Raw genomic sequence first — 13,396 nt, forward strand, 5'->3', positions numbered from 1 at the left:
TGATGTGCAAACGCACGGTAATTTGAAAACGATACATGCACAGAACAGCATATTCCATAAACAAACCCCTTCTTACATGTAAAGGTGACACTGGCAGAACATTTGTGTATGCATAGCATGCGTACAGGACCTATGCCTGTGCCGATTGTTGTTTGGTTTCAAAAATTTTGGCATTTGCTTCGTTTCTTTCTTTTTTTTTATTTTTAACGACTATGTACGCATTTTTGCTTACCTTTTGTTCTCACACTTTTTACCATCGGCACCACCAGAGCTTGCCGGATTGTTGTTCTTTTCTTTTCCTCCCACCCGTTTGCCACCCGCGTTAAGGTTACCTTTGCGCTACGGTGTATCTCCTTTACAGCGTTCCGTTATGCTCTATTCCCTCCAGAGCGCACAGTTGGCACAATTTTATTACTGTTTGTTTCGTTAACTTCACCCCGAACCAAAAAACCTTTTACAGACAGACCGGCTTATACGCAAAACAGCGCGCGCGCTCGCATACGCAAAAGTAATGGATTAAATTTCACATGCTTACCTGGGCATGGTATGCGGCGGGTAGGGCAAATGTATTATTGGTGTCAGATGACCTCCCGGGGCTTTTGTAGCTTACATACATTTTTTGGCAAGCGCCTGATAGCAGATTACGCCCGAAAAGGTTCGCCATCAGTTTGTGCGGTTCCCGATTTAATTTTTTATTTTGGCAAAACCTTTCCGTTTCCCCGATGGTAGACTACCGATAGCCAAAAGCTGGAAGTTTTAGGCCAACTAACGGCCATCAAAGTTCGTCCCCAAAAGCTGTCGTGGCGTAAGGAGTGGCCGAGGTTGAGCAGCGTCGGTGGAACTCCTTAAAAATGTTTTACCCATTATACGGTTTCGGATGAGCGCAGAGTGCGTGGCAATCATAATTCACACGTCTATCAGGGCAGACATCATGAATGGAAAAGACGTTAAAAAGCAGAAAAGGTCAAAATGGAGTGTGAGTTGAGGATTTTATGCTTGAGAGTTCCCCTCGTGCAAGAGAGATAGAAAACAATAATTTATAAAATAGAGAAATATATTGTTACTTACATGGTAAGGAAATCAGAAAAGAGTAATCGAAAGAGTCGTAAATAATAGAAAACTAGGAAAATGTTAGCCAAAAAGGTGTAAAATAAATACAAAAAAGTGAAAGGAAAGTAAAAAATAATAGAAGAAGAAAACACATAAAAATGTGCTTAATTCATGTTTTAACATAAAACAACAATTAACAAAAGAACGGAAAAAACTAGTCAAAAGAAAACCATTTAAGCGTTTTATACAATACCAAATAAAAATAATTTCTAATGAACGCATAATGTTTGAAAGTCCGTCCATTCTCCTCGTTGGAATGAAGCACTAAACTTTTTAACCATTACATCGATAAAAATCCAATCAACGCGTGGTTTCACCTTGATTCCTTCCACACTTATTCTCCATTTTATTACACCCGCATACACCCGGGCCAGGCCCTTTCAACAACAGGCCACTTATGAATAATTTTGCCTAATGAACTCGTCAAACACAGACCATCCGGGATTCGACCAGCCGGCTAATTAGAATTCATAACGATGCATTCTCGGTGGTGTCGTTCATCAACCGCGGCTTGTGTGCCGGAGATGAATCAGCCGCACACCGGCTGATGACACTCGCACGGTTTCGCACAATAAATTCACTACGCTCTTCACAATACCACAGCAAAGCAAAGCGAACAATAAATAACAAAAAAACAAAATCCCTGACGCCATCCAATCAATGAAACACGCACGGCCCTACGGGTCTCCCTTTTGCTGGGTCCGGGGTGTGCTGGAATTGGAAAATAGCAAAACATTTGCATTTGTTCGTTCGATTATGAATTCCGCCGAGGAACGCACACTCAATCGTAAGCGCTAGCGTGTAGGGAAGGTGACGCTTGGGGACGGGAAACAATACAAATTCCCGCCGATAACCGCGTGGCGCCTTTGAATTCAATCACGATGTGAAAACGAAAAAAACCCGTCTGCATCCGTATCGTGCTGATGGAACGATTAGAATCGACTTTATCTATGAAAACTGATGTTAATTCCTGCTAATCAAGCGCAGTGTGTAACAGAACATGCAGTATATGTATGTATGCTCCCGAGGAGTAGTATTTTGGTATGCAGTGCATTGCAACCGACAGGCGCTTGATGGAAGTAAACGTTAACCTTTGCCTTTGCAGGGGAGCCATTTGCCGGGCGGTATGTGTTAGTCACACAGTCTATGCTCGGAGGCGTTTACACACTGGCATGCATTTAGCTCCACATTGCAGGCTAATGGGTCTAGCGGTACGCATAAAAACCACATTCCATTCCAACAGTCGGACGGGTGAAGTAGTGATTAGATCGATCTTTGACCAGCTTCATTCATCATATCATATCACATGTCACGACGGGAAAATAGTTGCATTTGGATTGAAGTGGAGAATCAATGCTGGTAAGCATGGTAGGATTGTAAATACGCCATGCTTTTGATTTTCAAATTGACGTTGGTTAATGTCCGGACTAACTGTTCTTGCAGATGTAGACTTTTAAAGCTATCCAGGAAGAATTTTGAACTCAGAATTTAAGATAATATTCATGTCAAACGTGTTTAATAATTGAAACACGAAGTTCTTGTCTCATTTTATGGAAGCTCTGTAAGAGAAGAACCTGAACGATAACTTGTACTGAAATCAGCAACTCCCTCATACAACACTACAACATGCCGATCTTGTTCATCCCAGAAGATAAAGTCTTGGGCGAGACCCGTCTTGGTCAGACATTATGATGTAACATGATAAGCCTGCTGGCACCTACTGCCTTCTGTCACCGAAGTTACGATACCATTGACTCACGTATCGTTTGCCATCCGCATCAACCCCAAGATCTTCTCCACCAAGCTCCACCCAGAATGATGGAGACCTACAACGGCGTGACGTCTTCGTCACCTTGGTTTCACACAGGCCCCGGTCTTGTAGCCTGTGGCTTTTGATGTATGTGTGTGTGTGCGTGTGGTTCACTTGGACGTTTTATTTTTATCTCGCTCCGTACGACGTCCAACACCGACCGCGCTGTTTGTTTAGTTAATTTACATCCAGTCGCGAAGGTCCGGCCCCGGAGACGCATTAGAATCTTGGTTGGTGAAGAGACCTTCACTGAAGACTGAGACGCTCGAGCGCAACGTATCGAGCCGGCCCGAGTTCAAAGCGACCTGAAGATTCGCCTGCGATTGGGGAAGAAGAGGCAGTCGTGAAACATGAGCTTCAAATCGATCGACTCCGCTGCTCCAATGTGGTCGATCGTGGTGATCGGTTCGATTAGAATCAATTTGATTGAAATGTTAATCGAACGATCGTGTGCCGCCATTAGAGCGAATCGGAGTAGCTGGGCGAGAGTTGTGATCGATTGTGGAAACGGTTGGAATGGAATGAACGGCGAAGGGAGGCTTGGAATGGCCAGATCTACACCGAGGCAATCGATAGTTCGAACCTGGCTAGTCAATTGATAGAAATGATGTCAGCTGCGAGAAGCTTTGCGACGCGCTGGGAATTGTAGTTGAAACAACGGTGGTTTCGAAAGGATTGTATCTTCCGGGGTGCATCTTTGTCATGGTCATCCCACATAGCAGCATGCTCTAGCGATCGTCATGGTCGAGGTTGAGATAGAGAACCCCCCCTCCCCCCCGTTGCAAAGCACAGCTCTATTGTTTGCGAGGGATTATGGTAATGGAGAATCAGCTTTACTGGGTTTCAAGATTAGAAAACACTTTGCTTTCGGGATTGCCAAGCGTGCGCAACCGGCAGCTTGATGGTCAATGGGTTGTGTTCGTGATTGGATTACGGAACAGCAGAAGCAAATGTCCATTTTTGTGGTAAAACAATGGCAGTTCGAAATGAAAGGAAGGATCAAGCAATGATCATCAACGATGCTGATGCCTGCAGCTTGTGATCATTCCATAACAGTAAAAGCTGCTTTTATTATCTCAACTGTAAGATTATTCTGAGATGACTAACTAAGATGAGGTCTTACCGTGTCCACACAACGTCCAACTACATTTGGCATTGTGTGTGTGTATCGGCGGAGAAGATTATAATAAATATAATTGACAGCTTGTACACCTTAACGACGTATGAGTCATCTCGTCTTTGTTATCTCTCCTTACCATATTCTTGCCGACCGTACTCCAACATTGCGAATGATCTAACCACCAATGATGCAATAAAGCAGCCAATACAGAACACATACGGTCCTCCCTCGCTTTACTCATCAGGACCGCCGGCAAAAGGACCAGTAAGAAGCAAACAAATGGAAAGTCGGAAACGTTCCGCGACGGCTTTGCGCTCACACGTCCATAAATCATTATGCAAATAAAAACCTGACGGGCAGGGTTTGAAATTCTTCGCGCCCGTCTCTTGTTGTTGTGTTTATGAATTTTTCCTCCCATTTCTAACCGTCGACTTCAACACACGAACACGGGAACCCGCAATGCCGGAACAGCTTCGTACTTCGTGTTTATTTATTGCATCAAGGTAATCCATCGAGTTGGGCCGGCAAACGACGTAAGGAAAGGCGAGAGAGAAAAAAAAACAACAGCACACAAGTTCGATTTATTGATGCAGCTCCGGAGCTGTGCTGTGGTCGAGAATTGCAGCGTAGTAGCGCCCGACCACACGGTGCCAGGGGTGTAACATCTGCTAAGCTTGCTATGCTCGCCCACCAGACGATGATTGGGCAAGGGGGCAATAAAAGTCGCTCAAATAACAATTGCAAAACTGTCCGTCTCTGTTCGATCTTTCGGGTTTCGAAGCGAACTGGACTTTCTGGGGCAAATAAACACCGCAGCTTTGCATAAACGAAACGTGTGCTGTTGTTTGTGAGTAAGGGCGGTAAAGAGAACTGGAGCGTCCCGATACAACAGAGGCGCCGCTATTGAAAGACGGCGCAAGATTTCATAACAACTGGTTCCGATAACTCTTTACAAGCGTGTCAAAAGATAACACGTATGGAGGTTGTGTCAACATATCTAATCACAAGCGACCGAGTCTTCCCAAGTGTAATCAATGAACTGTGTTGCTTGTGTGGCGGTTGTCGCTCCTCTGTCGATTACCCGGTGGTAATGATGTACCATTACTAGTACAAAATTACGTTATTACACTCGCGACAGTACGGTGCGATGTTGAGCTTCAAGTTCATTTCCGTTAGGTACATCACAATAATAATAATAATCAAATAGCTGATATTTTGTAACACTCACACAAAACACCTTGGCTCTTCCAATATTAACCCTCCCCAGACCCCTGCCATTTGATATAATGGCATCTCATCAGAAAACAATGCACTGACAAATCTGATAGCGGTTCCCCTAGCCAACCCATTTGGTTCCTCCCCGACCCCGTGTTTGTTTACATCCGTGTATAGACTTCATAAGTTCGATCAAACGCACAATCCTCCGTACCAACATTCCACCAACCCGAAAAATGCTCATTGTGTTTTCTCTATCTTCTCGTTTCCAGGTCACGGTAAGTCAACGCTGATAGACGCGCTCCCGCCGCGATTCCAAACCACCGGTGGAGTGAGTGCCATGGTTGAACGTTTCCCATCGGGTATCTGACCTTACATAATGCTGGCGCTTCTCCACCCCTACTGGGAGCTTATCATATCGGAACGGAATATCGTTTGATCGAACTCCAACAACATTCATTGGAGCAGAAGCCTGTGGTTTGGTAGAAGCTTGTCAAGCTACTGGTAAAAGGTCGCCATTCACCTAAGATGGCGATGGAGGGCAATCAGCTGGCTAACGAAATTTAGCCCTAATTGAGATGACTTCATGCTGGGTGAGTGTTTTGGGAGGATGCGTTTTGTTCGGGTGAGGTTAGCTGCTAAGTGGTAGAAAGGCTCTCAACACACCCTATCTTGACAGAAGATCGGTTGGTTCTGTAAACTTTGCAAATTTCCGTCCCAGAGCGGATGGGCAAGACACTGTCATCTGGGATGTTGAAAGGACGCTGAAAAGGGATACTAGATATGACTCATCTGGCACTAAAATAATGTCAACAATAGTCAGGTATCAACGCTGGCACAACGACTCAGACAAAGGAATTCGAGAAGAGATGGTGAGCGCTCTTTAATAGACCCCGATTTCAAGTTGAGAAATTAACTGTCGGCTTATTTTGACGGATACTGAAAAGGTATTGTTCCAAGCAAGAGCTCAGCAACAATGCTCCAAATAAAATTCTCAACCATAAATACAAGCCAGTTTGATGGTGCTCCGCGGCTAGAATAACTCGAAAATGTGTTCATTTTTTATGCATTAAAATTCCTCCCTGAATTGTCCAAAAGCATTTCACCGTGCGCCAGCACCCAATTAGCAATGCCTTGTTACACCGCATGCCCCTATAATTATAAGGCGCAAATAGGAGTCACCGCAAGTCAATAAACTTCCGACTCAGGCCCGCTATTAAACGACTTCCAATAATCAGTACCTCATTTGTCAAACGCATTCGCAAGAGTAATCGGTATGTAATTGATAATTACTTCATTGGTTGGGCTTTCGAGCTTTAATTAGATTCACTCCGGATACACATGCATCTGCTGAATATGTAACAATGCATGGCGCAACGGCCCCGCTGTCCCCGCCGCCGATAACTAGCGAACGCCGGCACAACAATCACGCGCGCGGTGTTTACGCTCCACCGACCGATCATCGTAGATTCTCGACATTCTTGCCGTCATTCTAGACGGTGCAGCAGCAGCAGCCAGCAACGGGGCCACACGACCCAAAAAAAAAAAGACTGCAATTGTGCTTAATAATGCACTATTCATGGCAAATTGCCGATCACCGATTAGCGGACGGTGCACACACACACACACAGTTGACCCAATTTTTTGACACCTCGGTTGTTTGGGTGCGGTTCTAACAAGCTTAGTAATCGCGACGCGTTTAATAGAGGAAGAGTAGTACATTGGGGTACGGCGCTCACTAGTTGGTGGTACTATTTCAGCCTGTGTCAGACGGCACACGAAGCCAAATGTCAAACGATACGGCGACCCAATGGGGCTCGAGATCTGATGAGCGAGAGTGATTTTGAATAGCGCTTTGGATGAGGGAAGAGTGCTGAACAAGCAGGGGACGAATCGGTACGGCGTCCTATACCTATTATTAAAGTAAATGGGAATCTGATTTATCTCGTGCATCTCGTCGCGCGTCGGGAAATGATGGTGGTTTTGCCTATTTTAATCCAACCGTCACGCATACACGCACCTTGCACGATTGACAGCCGCCTCTGGGTGAATGATGTCATCGAGACACGTTCACTCGTTATTGTTGTTTTCAAAGGGCGATTGTTTTCTATTCGGTAAAGCGGTTTGCTTGCAATGCTGACGATGCTACTGCTGCTGCTGTTACAGCTGCCGTAAGTGACAATGATTGAAGTGTTGACTTGCTACGGTTACGCGCCTGTTGGGGCTGTATTGTACCGGTATGAGATCATATCGGTGTGCGAGGTGGTGATAAGGATTGGCTGTTGATTGCAAACATAAAACTAATTGCTTTTCTACCACGCATGCAGGGAATAATAATCATATAGTAGGTTACACACACACACGCGCAGATCCTCACACACACACATTACCGTCCGGGCAGATGCGCATCCTTTTCAAGGACGAAGGTCATTTCCGTCAACCGCAACCGCAGGAGCGCCGTACGTGGCGCCGTGCCGCATGAAGTTGTTTGTAAAACAATGTGAGCTGTGAGTGAGCTGAGAGGAATAAAACCACACACACACACTATCTCTCTCTCGTGGAATAGCAGAGTGTGTGGGCAATCGTTGATTACGAGGTACTTACTTATCGACCGACCGCTTAATCCCGCTTGGGTGAACATTTGCAGCGAGCGTTTTGCAACAGATTGGTCAGCGGTGGTATTAAGCGTGCTTAACGCAGATGATACACTCCTGATGACCATCCTTCTGATTTCAGCGTAGCAGAGGTTGACGAATGATCACATACATTCGCCGAAGCAAAGAAAGCGATGACATCGATGACAACTTGTTCTACAGTCATGGATTTCCCATTTATTGAGAAAATGAGCTGTACGGTGAACTAACAATTACTAATTCCAAATCGTGAATCATAATGGCTTTGACAATTTTGAACAACAACAGCTTTGCCAATACACCTGTATTCTGTTTGAAATATCATCATCATCATCAGTACCTGCCAAAAAAGGGGGTGAATAAGCAAGGAAGTAGATAAAAACAAACACACACATGATCTAACCTGGTCAACCTGAGGTGTAGGCAAAAGCCCAGAAAAGCCCGCAAATGACGCATCGCACCGTCATCGTTTACTTTGATGTCATGGATTGTACAACCTGATCCATTCGTGGAAGGGTGATGGTCTGCAGCAAAACACACACCTTTTCTTCCCAATACTGCACAGAATGTGATTCATCGTCCGAATTCCGTTGAAATACTATCGCTCATCCAATATTGATGATGTGTCGTACGATGGCTTCAAAGCTTTCGAGACAGCGCTACCAGAAGCCGCAGAGAGAGAGAGAAAGTAAGATTGCCGAAAGGTGAACAAGAACAACAGCAAAAAAAACTCCACTTCCTTGCCGTCTTCATTCCCGTGGTGATTAAAGCATGGACAAACATTTTCTTAACGAGAATGTACACCACCGTCGAAAGCGTGTGATTATCGTTACAAGAGGCGACATTGAGGTGCGACGTCCGCTTACTGGGAACAACCTCCGTTCTCAGCCTCCGAAGCAGTCTTTTCTGCCAACTTCCTGGACGGATATTGCCGGAACGGGGAACGACTGAGAACAGCGGAAGATGATCTTTAGTTTGCTTGAAATGATTCGTCTGCCAGGCCACGGCTGGCGACAAAAAACCATAACATCAAAGAATCGCTCGCGTACAGACACACGGACACGCGCAGGATATGGATGCTTGGGTGCGATATAGCCTCCGGGGTTAGGGCAACATTGAGTCGGTCAGAAGGAAACGAGACTCTTATACCTCATACACACACACATGCTTGTACCTAAAAATACGGAAACACCATTTCTGCCAAAGAAGTCCGTGGGCCCTAGGTAAACACAACTGTTGCACTGGTAATTGTGCCACTGTGTGGCAACGGTGCCCTATTCCAGCAAGTTCTGCTGCCCGCACTCAGGATCCATCCACCAAACTGTCAAACCCTCCGGGTGTACTGAGGACCTGAGCGTCATTCTATCTTGGTCATATCTTGGGGCAATTGGGAACTGACATTCCAACAAACGTGGTCGACGACCGCAACCGTTTCGCTTTACCTCGCCCACCACAACACTCGGGCAAGTCTCCCCCAGGAAACCTACCGAGTGTCTGAGCGTCTTGAACGAAGTTCATGTTCGGAAGTTTATTTTACCATTTTCTCATTGCCATTCGCCCTCCCGGGCTATCTCATCTCATCCAGCTCAATTTCACAAGGGCAATGGGAATGCATTTCGAAAACTTTGCCTCCGCCCGTCAACCCCGGTAGCGGGTAGACAACTTTTGGACAAGCCACGGAACGCTCCCATACGCCGACAGCGCTTTCGTCGCACATTTACGTGAGAGTGTTGTACCGCCGTGTACGCCGCTGCCACGATGACGACCACGCACTATTGTGTGGCGCCTGGTAAACGAGGAAACTCGGTGTGAAAGGTGGGCGGTAAACCCCCGAATGTTTACGTCCCCGTTAAATGTGCGTTAAAACGCAAACATTGTCGTGCTGGGGGTGGAAGGTGTGTCGCCGGAACATGCTTTCATTGCTGAGATGCGCGCATCGCATCGGTTTTCGGCAGTCTGGTCTGGTGTCTGGCGATTGTTCCGGAGTTAAGAAACTGCTATCAGGCAGTTAGATGGAGAGTCTTGCCTGGGCCTGGGTAGGTGTTGATGAAATGAACGTCCTTCCCGGCACAAAGTTGCTCTTCTGCAAAACACTACAATTTTGCTACGATGAAGCCCTTGAGCAATGTTACAGCTTCCCATTGGTCTCGGTGGCCTTGCAACGACACTGGAGAATGTTGATTATTTGTTGATTTTTGAAAACCCGCCACCATCCCAACCTCCGGCCGGCGTGCAGTATCATCAGCGTGACGGTGATTCCAATCTACTGACATCTTGCATCTTGCAGAAACTGCAACCCGCGGCGATGCATCTCATATCCGGCCGTCCTCGGGACGGATGCGCCTCCCTCATCACGCAACTTTGGAATTTCAAGAGGCATCACCGCTCACCAAACGGCGTGTATCTGCTGAAATGCCACTGTTACGCCACAACCATTCCCTGTCTTCCGAACGGATCTCTTCCAAATGTTTCTGTTTTCAGTGGGTAACGGCTCCCCCGAGGGGGAAGAGCGTTATATTTATCATATTTTCGTGATTTGTTATAACGAAGATCCCGTAAACGTCCACTTTCACCCCAAGCGCCCCGTTTATATGCTTCCTTCTGGAGGGAGATACACTTCAAACTCCGCTCCCGACAGGCTAGATGATGAAACGATATTGCTTGGCATTTCTTTCCATGATGCCAAATTCGATGCGGACTCGACGCATCTTGCACCATGTGCTTGTTTGGCCTTCGGGTTCCCCCGAGTCGTCAGTTGGCATGTCAACTCATCGGATCGCGTCAAAAAGCCGTGAGATCGGCCGATCTGCTGCCTAGGCTGCCTTCTTTGCATCTGCCTTGTTTAGGAGAATGGGTCTGGCTCAAATCATGGGAGGTCGATGCGGTGCACCCATGATATATTGCACCCATTTCCCGCCACTATTGGAGGTGATTTGTTAAGTTGGCCGACAACAGTGCCAACATAAGAAAAAGAATAATAATAAAACCCGATGGGCACACATAGATGATACAGTGTTGTGCAGTATTGTGCAATGTGTCTTTTTAAAGATGCATTTTGTCGTTAGGATGTGAAAATTGGTATACAAATGCCGGGAGAAGAACATAGCGCTTAAGCTTGTTATGACATGGCAGTTTTTTTTGTTGTCAAGCATTCATCATTCCAGCGAGTTAAGACTATGGGTACGATAAATCCCATATGCATAGCTGCAAAATCTTGTCCTCTTTCTGCCTAAACTCACACAATATTTCTCTCTCTCTAACGAACCCACACACCCCCACCTCCCTCCCTCCCACCGAATATATTTGCGGATGGTTTGTTTGCGGAACTTGCCAAAACAAATCAACCTAAACCTTCACCTAAAATAGCGCACAGATAGCACGCCCTCGCGAGCAAAGGCGCGCTTCAGAAACGCAACTTCCGAACCCGTACCGGAATTTGTCAACAAACACACGGTCGATCCTTCCTGGTCTAGCTAGCTGGGTTCCGACTAGCTTTTGTGAAACAACGTTTGCCTGCCTTGGTTAAGGTTATGCAAATATTACGTTACCGTCAATGAACCATGTCACATGTCGCCCTTATTTTTGTTTGCTTCGAAGACGATGATGATGATGATGATGTGAGGGTATCTATCGGGCCGTGTATTTCTAAGGGTGAATACACGAGCGACGACTAAAAGCGTGCTCCGTGCCCGTATCTAATGACCATATGGCCATAGACAAGCATGCATACATTGTAGCCAGCACGCGGGGGATTTTTTGCTGCTGTTGTTGTCAATACAATAATCAATAAAAATGGTTGCCAGTGTTTGGTTTGGCAAGTTCTGGGAGCTATTGTTCCTAAGAATAGGTTAAGTGGAGTAAATAAAACAAATGCTAAAAAGGCGATAGAAAAACATTGGGTAGATTAAATGATAGCAAACAGAACCTTGGAATTCCCGCATGCTTCTCGGGAAAATTATGATTATTTGTAGTTTCCAATATGTCGAAAGGATGACTATAACAGATGATTATAGAGCATATTCCGTTAGAATATGCTCATTTAAAAATAGTAAAAATCGATTATAATATTACTGACCACACACCACACTGAAGAAGCCCTAAAAAAGGGACTAACCCACATAGCTACACACCACCCTGTAAACGGTTCTTCCGTGTTTGGAATCTTCCAAGCGCAATGCGCCAATGTCCAAAACTTATCGGCGGACGCTCCCGAATCGCCTCCACCTATATTTTCCTACTAAGGTATGCCTCCACCATACGCACACACGCACATGGACGGGTGCCCTTTTTTCCTCTCCAGCAGGCACTCCAAGCACGTGTTTGGCCGGTTAAATGACTTACATTATTGATCGTCGCCACCCGTCGCCGGGTTGGGTTGTGTTTGCTCGCGCGCTCGCTTGATCTGCTGCGTACATCTTGGGTGACGACCACACCAAAACGACCGTCGGTTTCACTTCAGAAACCTAAAAAAAATGGTAACGAAGATGGAAAGGCGTGCAGTAGTACCAACGGCAATAGGGTTTGAACGATGAAGTGGTTAGGCATTTCTGAACACTGTCAATATTGAGGGTTCCCGATCCCGGATCGATTGTCATGGCGGTCGTGTACGGTGGTACGGCAGTCCCGGTCACTAACCGAAGACGGTTCTTCTCCCCCCATGGTAGCCAGGTTTACTGCAGCTCTCTTCCTCTCCCTTCCGAGGAGGACAATAACGTGTACGTGATCGTGTACACAACATTCGTATGCAGCGTACGATCGAAGCTGCGATTAAGGAAAGGGTATTTTCTTCTGTTTTGTTTGAACTGTATAAAATGTACCACCGAAAGAATGCCCCCGACTGTCACCTGATAGAAGAAAGAGAGAACGCACACACACACACTTTACACTTGATCGGCGTTCGATGAGCGTTTCGATTAAACGCCGTATGCGTGCCAGCGATGAATTTTCTCACACAGTTTCTCCTATTTCATTCAGGTGAATCGGTCGGTTAGGGCGAAAGAGCAAAGGGAGAAACCTGCGGCAAATATGTCAACCACTCATAGCGCGCGAGCGCCCCCGAAGGCATCGAATCGAGCCGATGGTCCGGATTACTGCGTGGAACCGGATGGTATTCACAGATTGTCACATTCCATCGGCTGTATCGCTGTATGGGAATTTACATGCCGCAAAACACACATTACCGTTCGTCCACTGGTGGACATTCCGATCACGTTTATGCAAAAAAAAAAACTGCGTAGGAAGACACCACCGAGACAAAGTGAATGGAAATGGATCACAGGACATAAAAGGGATAAAATGAAGCATTCCATTAGAGAGGTATTTTGCGATCCGGATGGCAATCGCATTGAGCATACGGTTGGGGCGCTTTTTAATGTAAATTAGCCATTATTTTGACATGTCTATCACATTTTGTGTTTCAATTTGCATGAGCTGAAGTGCTTTAAGAAAAGGCTTTTGCCTTCCCGCTGCCTTAAATTTTGAAGTTTCAAACTATTTGACAACTGTTGG

The 13,396-nt window shown here is 46.0% G+C and overlaps 1 protein-coding gene across 5 annotated transcripts in view; it reads left to right on the forward strand.

The window, feature by feature from the left end:
* The window catches only part of LOC120900201 (neurotrimin-like), a 98,652-nt gene that overhangs the window by 51,243 nt on the left and 34,013 nt on the right, over positions 1-13,396 (forward strand). For all 5 annotated transcript variants that reach the window (XM_040306890.1, XM_040306895.1, XM_040306891.1 and 2 more), the window contains exon 3: positions 5,528-5,533. In XM_040306890.1, coding sequence (XP_040162824.1) covers positions 5,528-5,533 — 6 coding nt within the window. The remainder of the gene's footprint in view (positions 1-5,527; positions 5,534-13,396) is intronic.

The sequence above is a fragment of the Anopheles arabiensis genome, chromosome 3, assembly GCF_016920715.1.
Source record: "Anopheles arabiensis isolate DONGOLA chromosome 3, AaraD3, whole genome shotgun sequence".
NCBI classification, from domain to species: Eukaryota; Metazoa; Arthropoda; class Insecta; order Diptera; family Culicidae; genus Anopheles; species Anopheles arabiensis.